The sequence below is a fragment of the Phyllostomus hastatus genome, unplaced genomic scaffold (genome assembly GCF_019186645.2).
Source record: "Phyllostomus hastatus isolate PE091 unplaced genomic scaffold, TTU_PhHast_1.1 phas_contig_283, whole genome shotgun sequence".
NCBI lineage: Eukaryota > Metazoa > Chordata > Mammalia > Chiroptera > Phyllostomidae > Phyllostomus > Phyllostomus hastatus.
The window spans coordinates 4,428,486-4,446,932 of NW_025333833.1; the positions used below are offsets into that span (position 1 = coordinate 4,428,486).

An 18,447-nucleotide genomic window follows, 5' to 3' on the forward strand; every position below is an offset into this window, starting at 1 on the left:
GTTGTGTTATCACTCACCTGATACCAAGGAAAGCAGGTATAGAAACTGATAGTACAGCAGTTCGTAGGATGCTACTGGAATTTATAAAAAACAAAATTTCTGCTTATTGTACAGTTATTTTACAGTTTTTTCCTTCTGCCTACAGATAATCGTTATTTTTAGATCGCAGGTCAATATTTTCTTTGATGTAATACCCTTTGTTTCCTTGAAGGAAATAGCTTTTAAGTTACAGAAATGGATGTGGTATTTGGAATAGCTAAATTAGTTGTAAAGTGAAACCACTCCCCATATTCTTTCTTTTTAAAGAATTAGCCAAGCTCTGTTTCTAAATCTTCTTGCCTTCGGACGCTGCATTTGTATAACTTAGGATTTAGGATTCCATCGTACTGAGGTGCTGGTCCTGGTCGAGGACGCTCTAGTAGGGTCAGTGGCCAGGCTCCGCATGTGCTGTCCATGGAATTTCTCTGACACTCAGGTGCTGTTGTTTGTTTTATCATTCGGAGGACGCAAATTCTAAGTTATTGAATAGGCTAGAGGTTTAAGGACTGCTTGTAGGACTTAATTGCTTGCCTCAACATGAGCAAATTTAGCGCCCTTGGCCTTTGTACCGTGTTCAATATTTCTAAGGTGTTAACTGTGCCTGTTTGTATAACTGCTGTGTTTTCCCATTTTCATGGGTTAAGAGACAGTATTGGATACTGTGACTTGTAATTAAAGACACATCGTTTCCTTCTACCTAACTTCAAGAGTGAATGACTTAGGTTGTATTCATTTGTCTTTTTGTAGAATATGCTGAATTTCTTCATTGCAAAGGAAAAAAGTTTACAGATTTCGATGAAGTTCGCCATGAGATCGAAGCAGAGACGGATCGCGTGACCGGCATGAACAAGGGCATCTCTTCCATTCCCATCAACTTACGAGTCTACTCCCCCCATGGTAAGGAAGTAATAACCAACTTCTTGTCCTCAAATGCTTATGCTGCATTAACTAACACCCGTTATTTGTATAGAAGATGGTTTGTTTTCTCGAAAAATACCAGGCTTCTAGAACAGTGTCTGGACACCCCGCCATGACCGCTATGGTCCGAAGAGCTCATCACAGGTTTGTTTACGGGGAGGCAGGAAGAGATGACTTTTCAAAAGATCAAAATTGAGTAAGTCATTAAAAATTTGTTCTTTATGTTTATTTTAAGCCTTTTGAATTCCAAAGAGGCATACAGAAAAACTTCCATTTTTAAAATATCTTCAGTCTTTGCGAAAACGCTTGCTGCTGCGGTTGAGTCTTCGCTGTTGGGTTCTCCCGCAGCCCACATGTTCTCTGGTTGTCTTCCTGGGCACCCGACTGTGCCCTGTTCTCCAGCCTCCCAGCGGCCACTTGTAACGCAAAAAACCAATTCGTGGTGTGGGGTGGGGAATGGTCTCTGTCCTGACTAAATTTCTAGCAGCGTGTTTTTTTTTTTTAAAGATTTTAGTTATTTATTTTTAGAGAGGGAAGGGAGGAAGAAAGAGAGAGAGAGAGAAACATTGATGTGCAGTTTCTGGGGGCTGTGGCCTGCAACCCAGGCATGTGCCCTGACCGGGAATCGAACCTGAGACGCTTTGGTTCGCAGCCCGCGCTCAATCCACTGAGCTATGCCCGCCAGGGCTTCTAGCAGCATGGATTTTAATCTGCCATCTTCCATCCGGGTCTGTGGCTTGTCCAGCAGAGCCCAAACAACATGGGCTCCATGACAATGTCCCCAGAAGACAGGGTGGCGATGCTCCCTTGTGCAGGGGACAATGGCCAAGTCGGGGATGCGTCACTGAGTCGGGGGCAGTTTCCTGCTCTCCTGAATGGAGCCCCCTCCCTGAGACCGGCCGTGTAGGCCCCACAGTAACCTCACGGCACCATGAATGGCCAACAGCTTTCCCCCGGGCTAGGAGGCTCCCCACCTGTAAATAACACGCGATGCTTTTGATGGGAAGGGCAGACCCTACCCTGAGAGCTGGATGCCACTTGAAGGCCGGCAGTGCATGCACATCTTGTTCAGTGTTTACTTGTAGCCCCCCCCCCCCCCGCGATGGGTGTGACATCACTTCCTCCGTGGGGAAGCTGCCAGGCATACAAATCAGTGCCTTTCAAACCACATTAAAATGATCACTTGCCACCGCACAATCATATCATAAAAACAGCGAAAGCTTGCAAAGCCGTTTTGTGTTCTTTGCTTTTTATCCCGCGCCCGTGAGTTGGGGTTGTTCAGATGCAGCGTCTGTAAAGCGGAGGGTTCTACATCCCCCCTGACGGGACAGGGGAGGCTGCGTCGTCGGCGTCTCTTAGCTCAGAGGGCGCCTGGGACACTCCTCCTTTCTCCCTTGCGCGCAGTGTTAAATCTCACCCTCATCGACCTGCCGGGGATCACGAAGGTGCCCGTGGGAGACCAGCCGGCCGACATCGAGCATCAGATCAGAGACATGATCATGCAGTTCATCACGCGGGAGAACTGTCTGGTTCTGGCTGTCACCCCGGCCAACACCGACCTGGCAAACTCAGACGCGCTGAAGCTGGCGAAGGAGGTGGACCCGCAAGGTGAGTGCGTGGTCCCAAGGGTGGAAGGGGGTCGGTCAGTGGACAGTGTCAAGAGCTTGGCTGTCTTTCCAAGTGACACCAGTTCTCATAACTTGAATTCCTCATTAGTCAAATTTGCCATGATTAATATTGTGTGAGGGCTTGTGGATGTAAGGTGCTGAAAGGAAAGTAACGAAGGACTAAAGTCTAAACCTGTGCAAAAAATGGTAAGATGAACTGAGATCTAAGGAAATAGGCATTTCTAACCTTCATGAAATACTTTTGAAAAGCCAGTGAAATAAATTTCTGGTACAGAGTTCAAGCAGTATTCATAGTTATTATGAGAGTTAGGTGAATATACTCCTAATAAAAAAACCTGTTTTTTATTTCTTTACAACAGGAAGCTCTTTTAACGCATGGAAGATATTTAGCTTAACAGGAATGTATCTGATATTGGTATTGTAGAATCCAGGAAAGTCCCTTATTTAAGCTGATGTCTGTTTTTTTAAAATTTCTTTCTCTGGGCTGAGTAATAATTTATCTCCAGAGACTCCAGTGAGGGTCTTCGTATGCATCTCTTTCAGCTAATTACAGACGTACGGACACTCAGTGATGTGCCTGGTCAGCATGGAGAGGCCTGGCCTCCAGTTCTAGGAATTCTTCTCTTTTGGTCATTAATTGTCCCCATTTTCTGCGTTTTCCTTATCTGGAATTCTTATCATTAGCACATTAGAACTCTGGGATTAATCCTCATTTTTTGGGGGGGGGGCGGTGGTCATCTGTTTCCTCGTCTCTTCTCCTTTCTGCAGGATTCACTCAACTTTCCCCTCCGCTCCTCTAGTGACATTTTCATTCCTGATGTAGTATCCTAAGTTCCAGCAGCGTTTTCCTATTTTGTGAATGTTATTTTTGTTTTTTTTTTTCTAATACTTTCAGCTCTTGGTTTCTGGTGCGCACTGCCCTCTCTAAAGGTTTGAATGAGAGCCGTTCGAGGTTCCCATCTGGAATCCACAGCGGCTCTGCATCCCTTTTCCCGGGTTGGCGGTTTGGGTCGTTGTCTTTGGCCCCAGAGACCTTTGTCGGATGCTCGGCGACCTTTCGCTGCTCCTTCAGGTGTAAGAGCAGGGCACCAGAAAGCTGAGGGGCGCTCCGTGTGTGCCTGAGTGGGAGTAGCTGATCCTACATGCGATAGGGCGACTGGCTGGCTGCTCGGCCCCCCTGCGATTGTGGGGGGTGGGACCAGGGAACCCTCCGACACCACGGATCTCACTGTTCTTGCCGGGATTCGGCCAGTCTTGTTGGGGGAACACCTTTCAGTTTGTCGTCAGCCTTGGGTTAATTTCCAGAGTTCTGAAAAAGTTCATTTTGACAATTTTTGCCTGTGTTCTTCTTACTGCGTTTCTGGAGGAATGGCCTCTTTTAGAGGCTCTGATTCCGCCGTTTCTTATTCCATTTCCTTACTCCTCCTTCTGATTGAATACAACGTTACTTATCGGGAAATGTTCATTCGGGAGACGGTTGAACTGGGGTCGCGAGGGAAATCCGGTCATGACCTCTGCTACGCCATTGACCTTCACGGTGGCCGTGGCGGCCAGGCCAGGGGCCTTGATCTCCACACTGGAGATGTGTGTCTCCCCTGAGGTTTGTCCTTGCTGAACAAGGATGACCTATTTAGATAAGAGACGACCATTTTCTACTCCGGGAACCTGAATTATAATCTGATCCACCAAGGTACATAATTATACGGTCTTCTGAGAGGTGGTCTATTTTAGGCAGTAGCTCCTTTGTGCTAAATGGAGGCCATTTTCACCTTTGGGTGTATTTAAATATATACTTGGGGAGGAAGTTCATGTTGATAAGTTAGTATTAAATTATTTGCATAATGCTATTCAAAAGGAAAGCTTTTTAAAAAGTGAATGTTTTAGAAAATATGTATGTTATATATTAAAAATAAGTTTTATGATGAATTATTCTCCCAGTATAGGCTGGATGTCACAAATGTGTGGCTAGACAAAGCTCACACTAATCTTTCGCCTCATTTGTGAAGCATGTGTTGCTGACTAAGTGGGAATTTTTGGTACAGCTTCCAGGGGAAGGGCTGCCCAGCGGGTGGAGACAGAACATCGGAACAGCGTGGAGAGAGCGCGGGTGCGAGGGAGTGCTACTCTAGACGCATGCGCGGTGAAAGCGGCGTTCCAGCGGGGAGCTGCGGATCGAGGGGGCGGGCCCTGTCACTTCCGGAGGTGGAGCCTGCCAGGCCCAGGGGGCAGCGAGCACGAGGGCACAAGGGACCGGGAGCGGACCTGGCTCCTCGGGTTCAGGGACAGCAAGGAGGCTATTGAGGACGGAGCCCCGTGAGAGGGCGGGGAGCGTAGGTTCTGCCATCAGAGGGGTGGACAGGCCCCAGATCCTGTGCGGTCTTCTGGGCCGTGGCAAGGAGGGTACTTCGCGCCAAGTGTGGTGAGAAGCGACTCGAGGGTTCGGAGCAGAGAGAGGGAAGATCCGATGTGTGTTCTCACGGGGCGGTCTGCCTGCTGCGAGGAGAAGCGACCGAACGAGGGGCCTGCATAGAGACGGGGGGAGCCGTCAGATACGCCTGCAAAGGGGTCCGGGGTGGGGGGACATCGGTGGGACCCGCAGTAACAGAGCAGTGGGCCGGGGAGACGCAGTCAGGGCCCAGACACACCTGGAACGTGGAGCTCTCAGGGTGCTGGTGTTTTGCCGCAAGTGAGAGCAAGAAGTCAAGGGCGACTCAGTTTTGATTGGAGGAACCGATTAAGGGGTAATGTTACTTACTGCGATTAAGAATATTAGGAGAAGAACATGTTTGGGGAGTAACGAAGAGTCTTATTTTGGAAATGTAAGATTTGAAGTGTTTATCAGTAGTGATGCTCGAGACGGGAGTTTGGGGGAGAGTTTCAGGCTGGAGCGGTGACTCTGGGAGCTGTCAGCCTGGAGGTGGATAGCAAGTCGGGTGGTGTCTCCCAAAAAGACGGGTCCGAGGCCTATCTCCCCCACTCCCGGCCCCACTGCCGTACCTGTAAATGGGTTCTTATTTGGAGACAGGGTCTTTGCAGATGGAACTACGAATCTCGAAATGAGGTCCTCCTGGATTTAGGGTGGATCTGCGAACCCCAGTGCCCGTCTTTGTTGGAGAAAAGAGAGGGAGAGCTGAGAGGGACACACAGGGAGGGCCGTGTGAAATGCTGGTGGAAACCAGGGTGATGCTGCCACCACCCAGGAAGCAGGGGCCACCAGAAGGCGGAAGAGGCCAGGAAGGACCCTCCTCCGGGGACTTTTGAGGTGGTCGGCCCTGCGGACGCCCGCACCTCAGACTTCCACCGCCAGCACTGTGAGACAGTGAGGTCCTGCTGCCTGGAGCCACCCGTTTGTGGTGACGGGTGGGGACCGCCCTGGGGAGCTGGTTCAGATAGTATCTGACTCGAGAGTTGACATCCTGGGAGAGACCCATGAAGACAGAGGCGAGGAGGAGGAGGACTGAGGAAATAGCCCTGGTGAAGGGGAGGGGAAAACAGCAGGGGCGACTGAGCAGGGGGTGGGGGGTGGGGGTAGAGGGCCACATGGTCGTCCGGGGGCCACAGGAAGAGGGTCTCAAGAAGGGCAGAGTGATCAGCCGTGTCCACTGCTGCAGAGAGATCCGGGAGGGGGACTGGGGAAGGTCAAGGCCGAGTGTACTGCTCAGACAGTGTGAGGAAGCCCAGTGACACAGCGAGGCCTGGGACACGGGGCTGGTCACTGGGACGGCGAGGTTTCCCTTCCACCGTCCGGAGGCGGTGCATCCGGCCTCCCGGCGGAAAAGGCAGGGCGGCCGCAGGTGTCTTTCCGGCTCGGCGGTCTCCCCAGTGGCCCCCGCAGGCTGTGTTCCCCTTCACACTTCAAGTTCTCCTCCGAGAGGAGCTGGGGCAGGGCCGGGATGCAGCATCCATGCAGGGACCTGCGCTCCTAGCCCGAGGGTCCTTTCCCCGGCTTGCTGAAATACTCGGTAGTAAGCAGAAGCAAAGCCGCCTTGAACTTGGTCTAAGTCGTCTCTGCTTCCAGTCTCTGTATCTGGGCTGGACTCTTAGGTTCCCATCTAATGGAGATGAGGGCAGAGAGCGGCCCCTCGGGCTTGGCACGTGGCAGTCGTGGTGCCCGGGATAAGAAGGGTTGTAGCAAAGAGGGGGTTCTGAAGGAGACTTGGACGGGAGCAGCTGGAACAGAATACGGACCGAGACTCTTCCAGGTTTCACCGTGGAGACAAACAGGAGAACGGGACACTCAGTCGTTTGAGGCCAAGGGAGTGTTTTTGGAAGCTGGGGGACTCGATAGCAGGTCTCTGTGTGGAAGAATGGCCCCGAGGGGAGAGAGACCGGGCGATGAAGGACCGCGAGGGGGTGAATGCAGGAGAAGCAGGACTCAGGCTGGGTACATGCACGAGAAGAATGCTTGGCTAAGGGGTGGGGGCTGTAACGTGGGGCGCGGGCGGGAGTCACTGACCGCTGACCCACACCGGAGAGGGCTGGCTTGCTTCTCCACTTGGACGGCACCTCTGGGTGCAGCCGAGGTGGGGCGGTGAGATCGACGGCTGGGGGGCGGGGTCGCACTGAGTGCGTTTATGATGGTGTAATGTCTCCTCCGCTGGTAGGGTCTAATGGCCACCCCATAAAAACACCCCGTTTACGCGGCTCTGGGACGCAGCGAGGAGGGACGCCGACATCGTGTGTTTTATGGACCCTGCTTCGCCTTGGGGGAGCCGTTCATCACCCGGGGGCCCTCGCGATACCCGTGCAGGCGGGGGCGGTGCTGGCTCGTCTCCCACTGCGGTGCGCTCGCTTTCCTGGGCGCGCGACTCGCCGCGCCCTGCCTGACTCCGCCCGCCCGCCCTCCCGCGCCTTTCACCCCCTGCGCGGCAGCGTCTCAGCGTTACCCTCCGCTTGGCCTCTGCCCGCGGGGCTGCTCGGAGGCCTCACCAGGGAGACCGGTGTGTCTGGAAATTCTTTTCACGGTGATTTCCCTCCCAGAAGACGAACTTCATTCCTAAATCTAGCATGACCAGAGGTCCTGGGGTTTGGACAACCTCTGCAGGAGGAGAGTTCGACCTCCGGCTGGGAGGAGGGCCCCGCTGTCTCTGGAGGTGAAATTGCCCCCAAGCTGGAGGCAGACTTCTGTATTTGTCTCGGGGAGGTGTGTGCAGCCACCTCCTCCAGCTCTTGGCTTTGTCTTCAATGTGGAAAACGTTCAAGTCCACGGGTGATGTAAACTGATACCCACTGACCTTTGGCAACGCCCAGCAGACGTCTGTGTTCCTGTCCGGTCTGGGAGGTGCCGGAGGGGCCGTGGCGCTGAACAGAGGCTTCCAGCGCGCAGTGGGCACTCCGCGTCTGACGAGTGTGCTCGCAAGATGCAAACAGAAGGGCGCCCCGGAGACACCCTGCCCCTCTCCCCGGCAGACTCTGTCTCTGCAGCATTTTCCTGCTTAGTTGGATTCCCAGCCCGCCTTGACATTCTTAGTTTAAATATTTGACCAAATTTAAAAAGTGCATAGATGTTAAATAATTGCCCACGAGCCCAAATCCGACCTGATACTAATTGAATCGATTAATATGTGCGAGGATGTCTTACGCTTTAAGCAGAATCGACTGTGTGTGCAGCTCATAGACGCCATGTTTCGACTTCTTCAGGGCAGTATTTATGAGCTTATTTTGAACACAAATGAGACTCCTAGAGTCAATTAGATTTTTCTTTCTTTTTTTTTTTAAAGATTTTATTTATTTATTTTTAGAGAGGGAAGAGAGGAAGATAGAGAAAGAGGGAGAGAAACATCAATGTGCGGTTGCTGGGGGTTATGGCCTGCAACCCAGGCATGTACCCTGGCTGGGAATTGAACCTGGGACACTTTGGTTCCCAGCCCGCGCTCAATCCACGGAGCTACGCCAGCCAGGGCTAGATTTTTCTTTAAGGACAAAAGGCTGAGCACAGAGGAGACCACCAAAAGGCCTGTGGTCTTTGAAAAACATCGTTGTGTATCAGTTCTGCCCGATCCGTCGTCGTTTTAACTTGAGTGTCGACAAGGTACCCGGCTCGAACCGGGAAGCACGAGTGTGCTCTGAAGAAGGCGGGGCCGTGGACACACAGGCTCCCTATGACCCTGCGTGATCAGGGCTTTCACAGTGGAACAGATCGTCATCCTGCAATGTTCTCAAGTCCGGGAGTCTCAGATGCGCGTTTCAACTCAGGCTGCTCTTTTGTGTTGTGTGCACTTGAATCTTAAGAGTTTCGTGCATATACAATTCAAGTAGGTCTGTTCAATCTTATGTGAGAAATCAGCACATTTGCAAAGTGGTGCATCTGTAGGTTGATAAAGAGCCTGGCCTGAGAGTAGAGGAGAGTTTCCATTCAAGCTTTTACAATGTATGTGGAATTGTGGAGTCACGTCTAAAATTGTATCAAGATTTATGTACACCATAAAAAGTATGTTGAACCTTGGAACTGGATACATGGCTACAAAAGATATTCATCTTATAGGCTTAAACAAGCGTTTTCAGTTGCTAAGACAGTAGCTCTTAAAAGTTCTCATCACAAGCAAAGCTTTTTAATAAAAATATATACTCTCTCATGGGCTACTTTTTAAAATTTAATTTATTTATTTTTAGAGACAGAGGAAGGGAAGGAAAAAGAGAAGGAGAGAAATGCCAATGTGTGGTTGCCTCTTGTGTACCCCCCTCGGGGGACCTGGCCTGCAACCCAGGCATGTGCCCTGATTGGGAACCGAACTGGCAACTCTTTGGTTCACAGGCCCGTGCTCAGTCCACTGAGCCACACCAGCCAGGGTGCTCTCATGTGCTGTTTCCATTGGGAAGGATAAAGCGACCTGGACTGTGAAGTTACTGTGAAAGAGAGAGAATAGGGCAAAACAGGAATAGATATACACAGGGCCCAGCACAAATAACACCCCTTTTTATTACATAAGAATCTTTTATTACAAAATCATAAGCATGTAACTCTGTAACAGAACAATATCACATGCAAGCACACCACGTGACATTTTAGATGACATGTTCAAATTGCTGTCCATCTTGGGTGAGACATTCATGTACCCTACCAGCCACACTCGATGGCGTTACTTCTGCCGAACCCTGCATATTTGAATTCTTATTTAAAAATAGGAATGAAATAGGGAAGTGTGAAGGCACTTTGCCAGAAGGGAACATGCTATGAAAAATGGAACTTGTTACTGTCATTAAGATTTGATCTGCGAGAAAGGACTTTCAAGACGTGGATTGCTAAAACTGACTTGTTCCCTCCTTTCACCACCAGGGGTCACTGTAAAGACGTTGCTTGAACAGGTCTAAAATTTCCCTCAGTGGCTCTTTGTGGAGTTTCCATTGTGGACATTTGAATGTGCAAAAGGAATCTAGTTTATGAGAAAGCCTAAAAAATATGTAAGAGAGCAACAGAACGTAACCTCTCCCATAATTTAATTGCAAATTAGAGATATGAATCTCTTCTCAGGAATTCTCATCATATGGTGAGTGTTTAATTAAAATGACTTTTAAAGTATTAAAGAACAGTCGTGTTTTCATGTCCTCTGGTTTCCAAAGTCAAAGGCTTTTAACCACAGTTAGTAGTCGCCCATACAGTTAAATCTCACTCCTGAACTCTGATGGGACCCTGTGCTTCTAACATCACCACGGGCATAGTAGTAGCTCTTTTAAAAGTTGCATAGAAACTTGTATGCTACAAGCCATCCCCGAGTATCTGTGCAAACCAGGTCCATGGAGTTATTCTGTGGGCAGTTTATTTATGTAAAATATGACCCTTAAAAACAAAACAAAACAAAAAACACTCTTCTAAATTTCTGACTTTCGTTTTCCCTAGCTGACTTCAGGACCCCTCCCTCCGACCCTCCCTTCCTCCCTTCTTCCTCCTTCCCCTTCTCCCCCCGCCCATCCTCCATCTCTCTCTTCTCCTCCTCCCTTCCCTTCTTCCTCTCTTTAGGCTTTCTCTCCAATATTTCTGGAGTAGAAGGGAAACGATTTCCTCCACTGAGGCAAGAATGAAATAAAGTACATGCAGATAGTGGTTAATTTGGAGTTATCTGGACAGGCATTTGAGGACTTTATTGCTTGTCGACGTTGATTTTTCTAAGTTGGAAGCAAGGCTGTGGGCTGAGAAGAACCTGGGAGTGGAGGGCGGAGAGGAGGGCAGGGGAGATGGGGGTTGTGTGAGAGGTCAGAGGAGAAAGGTGTTCCCACAGCTGCCGTGGGGAGGGGGAGACAGAGAAGGCGGCGATGCTGAAGCTCTCCGTGGGGCCAGAGCACCTGGGCCCCAGGCTTCCCTCCGCAGCTCGGGGGCCCATCCGGCACATGTTTGGATGCCTTTGGAGTCAGAACGTTGCTGCATCTGTGGGACGGAAGACAAAGTGGGCGAAAAAGAGTTGAGGATGTTGGAAAAATACTCATTGGAAAGATGGACTGAAGTCCTTGGAGGAAGGGAAGAAAGGGAAGCCAGACAGGAACTGTGAGTTTTGGGGGGACCAAGGGATGGCTCAGGGCTGCAGTTCTGGACGGGAGGGAAGGGGAGCAATGCCTTATTCACAGCAGGCGAGCAGAGGACTGGGGAGAATAGGAGTTTGCGGTCGGAGAGTGGAAGGTTGGAGTTTGTGATTTACAGCTGGAACAGGTCCAGCTTACAAATGTCCAGGATGTGGTCAAGGGAGGAAATTGCTGAAGTGACATGCAGGTAAAAATCACTGAGCAGGAGAGGTCAGGAAGCTAAACACGTGGGGAGAACTGGATACATTGTCTCCACCTACCCTGGAGCTGCTCAGACAGTGGGTGGGGCTGGGGGAGTGAGCGATAAATGGCGTGGTCCTGAAACCTGTGTGTGCGTGTGTGTGTGTGCATGCACATGGGCGCGCATACCTGTGTGTGTGTGTGTGTGTGTGTGCATGCACACGCATCAGAGCGGGTGTCTGGGCGCTTCCTAGGGGACAGCAACAAGGAGGAGCAGAGGTTTGGAACAGCGCTGAGCAGTAAGAAAACTTCCTGGGTGTCTACTCTCTCTCCCTCCCACCCCGAGCTGCATGGAGCCTGGATACTGTGCAGTCTCCCCCCCCCCCCCAAGGGCAGGAGGGAGAGACCTGGGTTTCAGTGACGGCGGCGAGGAGAGAGCTGTTGTTTGGACCAGAGCTGAGTGTGTTGGGGCAACTTGGTGCCAATAACGACGGTTCCAGATGGCACAGTGCGAGGACTTGTGGGACGGCCGGTGGCACGGGGAGGGAGTGGGCAGCTTGCAGGAGCGAAGGACAAGCTGTTCTGCTAAAATAACGAAGAAGCGTTTTACAGAAACTTCACCTTAATAGGAAATTACATTAATGAAAGCGTAAGACGTAGAATTCTGCTTTGGAACGGCACAGCCTGGAGTTGAACAAAGCACCCGGCCTGGCGCCACACCGCCTGGGTTTGAATCCTGGTTCCACCACTTACCAGCCTGTGATGCTGGGCAACCGACCTGATCTTTCTGTGCCTCAATTTACTCATCTGTAACTTGGGGCTAATTGTAAACCCTTCCTCATAGGGCCGTTGTGAAATAAATGGGTTAGTTCCTGCAAAGTGCTCAGAAAGCGCCTGGCAGTTTAAAAGCATTACGTAAAATTTGACTTGTTTCATTGGTTAAAAAGCAGGTCTGTGGCCTAAGCACTCCCAAGTTATTTTCCCCGCAGAAGTGTCGGTTGTAAAAGGCTTTGAAAACCCATCGTTTGAGCAGTGTCAGGACGCAGAGAGCTGTTGAACTCAAGCTTCAGCCTGCAGAGTCCATCCTTGCTTTCCACTTCCTTCCCGCCCAGCTGTCCCTGGGGTGCCCGGCCTCCCCACCTGTCCGAGCCTCCCTGCACGTCCGGGGTGTCATCTCTGTAGGCCACCCTGCCTCGCAGAGACAGAGCCACCCTTCAGAAAGCAGTCGTGGTTCCTATGCACATACGTGTGCGCGTGTGTGTGTGTGTGTGTGTGTGAACCACAGTTTCTTGTATTGGTGCCTGTGGTGGCCTATGTAATGCAGATCACACTCCCTGCTCAGTGGGTGCCAGCAGAGCCCGTGGATTGAGTGGGAGTGTTTGCTGTGGGAGGGATTCCTTTTCCGGAGAGGACGGGCGGCCAGAGGAGCTTGGACTGGGCTTGGGAGGGACGGGTGACGTTCACAGAGAGCTGTCGCCGACCCGTCCCGCGGAGGCCAGCTGGGATCCCAGGGGTGTCCTCGCTGTGGCGCGCATGCTGCAGGTCTGCCTAGATTCCAGGCAGATCGCTGAGGGCTGTGTGCGGCGCCCTCGTCGTTACCGCCTGCAGGCAGAGCTCGCGGGAGGCAGGTGAGAACGGCGGCTCGTGGCGGCCCCGGGACGGGGGCTTCTCGACTAAACGCCGCCGAAGGTGGGCTCTGGGAGGGTCTCCCTTGTCCACCGCCCATGGTTCCCCGGAGGCTCCTCCTTCCGGCCCTTCCTTCCTGGCCCGTGATCCTCTGGGACGCATGCGAGGCGGATGGGGGTCTATGCACCCCGCTTTCCACCGGTTGTAAAAACTCGGGGCTGTAAAGGTTGTTTGAAGACACAACGTATCAAAACCTTTTTCAGGCCTGGCTTTTTGTGTGTTTTTGTTGAGAATGCAATTTCTTTAAAAACAACAACACCTCAGTAAACTTAACTACCTGTTTCTAGTGAATCCCATGTACAAATAACTGTACCCAAAGCTTTTTCCTAGACCTTGGCCTTCAGTCTGGTTTATTTCCTCATTTGCTTCCACCAACGCCCTTCTCCCAGGCTGTCCTCTCCCTCTCAGCTTATGGTGGCCCCCAACCTCCAGGCGCCCTGAGGCAGTAGCGCGGGCGGGGAGGGAGCTGTGCATTGTAAGCGTAACGTTTGCTGAGTTTGACACATACCCATGGCAGCTGCCACGGCAACCAAGATGAAGAACAATTCCAGCGCCCCCGAGGTCTCCTCTGCTCCTCGCCAGCCAGCTCCCCGCCGGCCCCCACGCCCGGCCCTGGGAACCCCCGGTCTGCTTTCTGTCGCCATGTGTTAGATACGTCTTCTCCCCTGCAGCGGGGTCCTGCAGCAAGCACACTCGGCGCCCGGCTCCTTTCGCTCAGCGAACGGTTTCGGAGAATCCGTGCATTTGCATTTTCAGTAGGTCATTCCTGTAAAGTAGTATTTCCTCGTGGTGGTATGCCACACGCTGTCGGTCCATTCACCTGCTGATGAAACTTGAGGGTTCTTTTTTCCCCCAATTTTGGGTGTTTACAAAGAAAGCTGTCTCTTGTACTTATGTACAGGTTTTCTGTGCTCACATGCCTGCATTTCTCTTGGGAAGATACCTAGGAGCGGAACTGCTGGGTGAGTGTATGTCTGATGTGCGTAAGAAACCACGAAGCCCTTCTCCCGAGTGGCTGCACCAGTTTTATTCCCCGCAGCAAGACGGGAGTGTTTCCGTCGCCACACATGCTCACCGGCACTGGGTGTTGCTAACTGCGTTTTAACTGCAGCCGTTGTACCTGTGTGTTGGTCCGCGTTTCCCTGGTGCTGAGCAGCCTGTCACACCCTCCTGCGCTATTCGTGAGTTTGCTTTTGTAAAGTGTCCGTTCAAACCTGTGCCTATTTCAAGGTGTTTGTTTTCCTAGTATTTAGTTATGAGGTTTAAAAAAATATGCAGCCTGATACAAACCTTTCACCATATCCCAGAAATATTTTTTCTCAGTCCATAGTTTACATTTTAAATATTGTTTTGCCATATCATTTGAAGAACAAGTTGTAGTTTGGTATGTGCGATTGATTAATTTATAAAATACCCACATTGTTCATCCTAAGACATCTTTGCCAATCCAGGTTTGCAAGGATTTTTGTCTTAAGTTTTCTTCTAGAAGTTTTGTGGCTTTAGTTTTAAATTTAGGTCTGTAATTCTTCTTGGCGCGTGCAGGATGGGAAGAGAGGGTCAGAGTTCATTGTTTTCCATGTGGATGGTGTACAACTGTTTCTGCTCCAGTAATTTTTCACAGGGGCCCTTTCTCCACTGAGTGACATTGGCAGCCTCGTGCACAACCATCTGTATGTGTGTGTGTGTGTGTGCGTGTGCATGTGTGACCTGTAATTCCAGACTCTCTCCTCTTCATTGATCTGAATGTCTGTCCCCGTGCCAACACCACAGGATTGTACCTTAATTATTGTAGCTCTGTCGTAAGCCTTGAAATCAGATGGGGCAAGGTATTTATTTTTCTTCATCTTTGGGGGTTATAGGAGTACTTTGTCTTCTCATTTGAAATTTTTAATCAGCTTATTAGTTTCAACAAAAACTTACTGGGATTTGGTTTGGAATTACATTCAGTCAATGTAACTGATGCTGCCTCATGTACCACACTAGCCATTAGCTGCACGTGGCCAGTAACATTACAGTTAATTAAAATGAAAGAGAATAAAATAAATGGGCCCCCCCGCCACACCTCGTCCCCGGTGTCAGGGACCACGTGCGGCTGGTGGCTGCGCGGTTGGCGTGCTCCCTTGCCGAGGAACGTTTCTGTGGCTGCGGAGAGTTCTGCTGAACAGCGAGCGCGGCCGTGGACCCGCTTGGAGAGCGTGGCCCCGGCCGTGCGGACACAGCCCCTGTCCACCAGCATGGTGTTCCCTCTCACTGAGTGAGGTCTCCCCCGCAGGGGGTGATGGTTCCCAGCGTAGGTGCTGCATGTATCGCATCCAGCTTATCCTCCTGTACTTTATGTTTTGGGATGCTATGGTAAACAGTAGTTAACAAGTTTTTGTTTTCCAATTTTTCGCTGCCGGTGTCTAGATGTGTACGATTTATTTTTGCTTTTTGACCTTGTATGCAGTGGTCTCAATTCGTCCCTCTGTTCCGGCAGCTTTTGGTGGGTTCCTTAAAATACTACTCATACACGGTCTTGCTGTCTGTGAATAAAGACAGTTTTACTCTTTTCTTTACAGGTGTATGTGTTTGAATTATTCTTCTTGCTTTGTTTCACTGGCTGGGAGCTCCAGGATAGTGCTGAGTCCAAGAGGACAAGCAGACAATTTTACTGATCTTTTCAAGAATCGACATTCGGTTTAATGGGTCATATATGATGTTTATCTGTATTCCATTTCATTTATTTCCACTCTTATCTTTATTGTTTCCTTCCTGCCACTTGGTTTGGATTTAACTTGCTATTCTGTCCCTAACTTCCTAAGATCGAAGCTTAGATAATGGGTTTCAAAGCTTTTTTATTTGGTAGTAGTGATATTTTAAAGACCTTATTCACTAAATATATTTTAAATTTTCCCTGCGACTTCCTTTTTGACTTCTGGTACTTTAGAGATATGTTGTTGATTTCCTAACATTTTGGCATTTTCTGGATGATATTAACACCTAAAAAGGAACAGCTTTATCCCTTTTAGTTGAAATCTGTCTGTCGGGACCCCCCGTGGCCCATTTCGCTGAATGACCATCCTGCGTTTGGAAAGAGTGTGCACTCCACTGCTGTTGAGTGGCTTGTTCGGTTGCTGCTGTCCTGGTCAAGTTTGTCGATAATGTTGAGTAAGTCTTGGATGTCTCTCGATTTTTCTATTTACTTGTTCTTTCAGTCACCAACCATGTTTGTGGATTTGCCCATTTCTCCCTTCCGTTCTGTCAGCTTTCGCTTAACTACTTTGAAGATCTTTATGTTGCTTACCCCTTTAAGATTATTCTTTGCAAATCGAACCCTTTATCATTATACATGTCTCTCTCTTTTATTCCTAGTAATATTTCTTGCTCTAAAATCTTTTACAGTTGCTGTTAAAATAGCCACACCGACTTTGTTTTCATTAGTGTTTCCATTGTATATCTTTTCCAGACTCTTACTTTAAATCGACATATTTCCTTATGTTTAGAGTGTATTTCTTGTGGCTGGCTGAGCACATAATTTCATTTTGCTTTTTTATTCAAACTTCACTTTCTGCCTTCTAATTGTGGCATTTAGACCACTTATATTCAATGTAATTATCTTTATGGTTGGAGCTAAGTCTCTCCTCTTGCTGTTTGTCTTTTACATATGTTATAAACCTTTCCACATGTAAACATGACTCCTCTCCATATGTTTTAAATGACACCCAGAATGCATGGTCATTATGTTTCCTTTAAGAAGTCAATTATCTTTTAAAGATACTAAAAAGGAGACAGAGCTACCCTACATTTACCCATGTAGTTACCATTTTCAGAGGTTTTTGTGTCTTTGTGTAGACCTGAGTTTCCATCCGGTATTATTTTCCTTCGGCTGGAAGAACCCGCTCCACCACCGCTGGTCAAGGAAGTCTTCTGACGATACATTCTCTGATCTTCTGTTTGTCTGAAAAGGGCATCATTTTGCCTTTGTTTCTGAAAGATACTTTCTTCACTGGTACAGAATTTTAGGTGACAGTTCTTTTTTCTCCTGCACTTTAAAGATGTCTCCCTGGAACGGTTTCTGACGAGAAGTCTACAGTTATTCTGATCTTCGTATTGTCTTGCCTGTGTTCCCTCCTCTGCGTTTCTGCTTTTCTTTTGTCACCGATGTCCAGAAATGAGCTGTGGGGTGCCTGGCTGTGGTTTTCTTTGGTGGTCGCTGCTCTTTGAGTGCTTGGACTGGTGCATGTAGAGCCTGCGGTGTCTCTTCTCTCTGACATCATTGGGATACCCAGGTACTTGGTCTGTCACCCTTGGGGGCTTCGGGACCTGTCCCGCTTAGATCCGGCAGGTGGGAAGGTGGAGGAGCAGGCAGGAGCACAGGCGGGAAGCGACACAGACCAGGCCCGGCAGTGCGCGCGTCACTTCCGCTGCCGTCCTGCTGGCTGCCGCTCAGCCACAGCGAGGTGACAGGCGGGGCTGCAGCTCCGGGGGAGGGAGGGCCGGGACTGTAGGGAAGCCGTGCCCCAAGGAAGAAGAAGAGAATGGACTCAGGGGGACAGAAAGCAGAGAGATTTAAGTTGATATGGATTGTTTTTATGCCTTGCTCTAAATTTTGAAGTATAAATTCTCAGTGAAAGACCCACTCTCTGCCCAAATTCTATCATCTTTGAAGTAATTCTCCTTTCTTTCCCTTATCTTCTTTTTATACCCTTCTCTCCCTTCCTCCCACAAATACTAAATCTTTCAGGCTTTTTGAAATGCTTGAACTTAGGGCATATATTGATGAGTGAGATAGAGTCTCCGTTCCCATAGCAATGGTAATTTTTATGTTTTTTCATTTCTTAACATTCCACCTAAAATCACGTGGAATAACATTACCTGATGACTTTGACAATGAAAACCGTGCTATTCAGAATGGTTGGAACAAGAAAATAATGTTCATGGAAAACTTACAGGAAAAAAAACACCCATGAAACTATACTCATTCATCTCTGATTGCTTGCAGAAATAAAATATTCCATAATCTTTGCCAAGCAGAAAGCACAACATTTCCTTCAACAACTCTCCCCCCAAAATCCCACCAAAACCCCAAACAAAAAAATGCACTAACTGCAGGACATCTAATTTCCTATGTCTGTTTTTAATTTTGCTGTATACATATTTACACTAACTCTTCATTGATTGTTTTCCTTCCTTGCCGTTGTTGTATTGCAGGATACACGGTGTTCCAGAGAACTTTTCTGGAAACGGGTGAGGTGGCTCCTGGCTTGGTTTCGTCCCATTTCTTAATCGGATGGAACAGTGCCCTACTTACGATTCAGTCGCGTTCGTAAGTGGGAGACACGAGTGTCCTTCTAGGGAAGTCGCAGTGCTGACAGCAAACGCCAGTCCGGTGGCGGGGTGCTGTCACTTGTCTGTCCTGAAATGTGCACTTCCATTCTTGTCTGAACCTAAGAAAAATAAATATGCTTGTTTTTTCATTCATTATTCATTGCATGAATAAACA

General features: G+C 49.3%; 1 protein-coding gene across 6 annotated transcripts in view; it reads left to right on the top strand.

Annotated features, from left to right (window-relative positions):
- DNM3 (dynamin 3) overlaps positions 1 to 18,447 on the top strand; it is a 369,444-nt gene that overhangs the window by 79,342 nt on the left and 271,655 nt on the right. For all 6 annotated transcript variants that reach the window (XM_045838502.1, XM_045838503.1, XM_045838504.1 and 3 more), the window contains exons 3-4: positions 787 to 936; positions 2,362 to 2,565. In XM_045838502.1, coding sequence (XP_045694458.1) covers positions 787 to 936; positions 2,362 to 2,565 — 354 coding nt within the window. The remainder of the gene's footprint in view (positions 1 to 786; positions 937 to 2,361; positions 2,566 to 18,447) is intronic.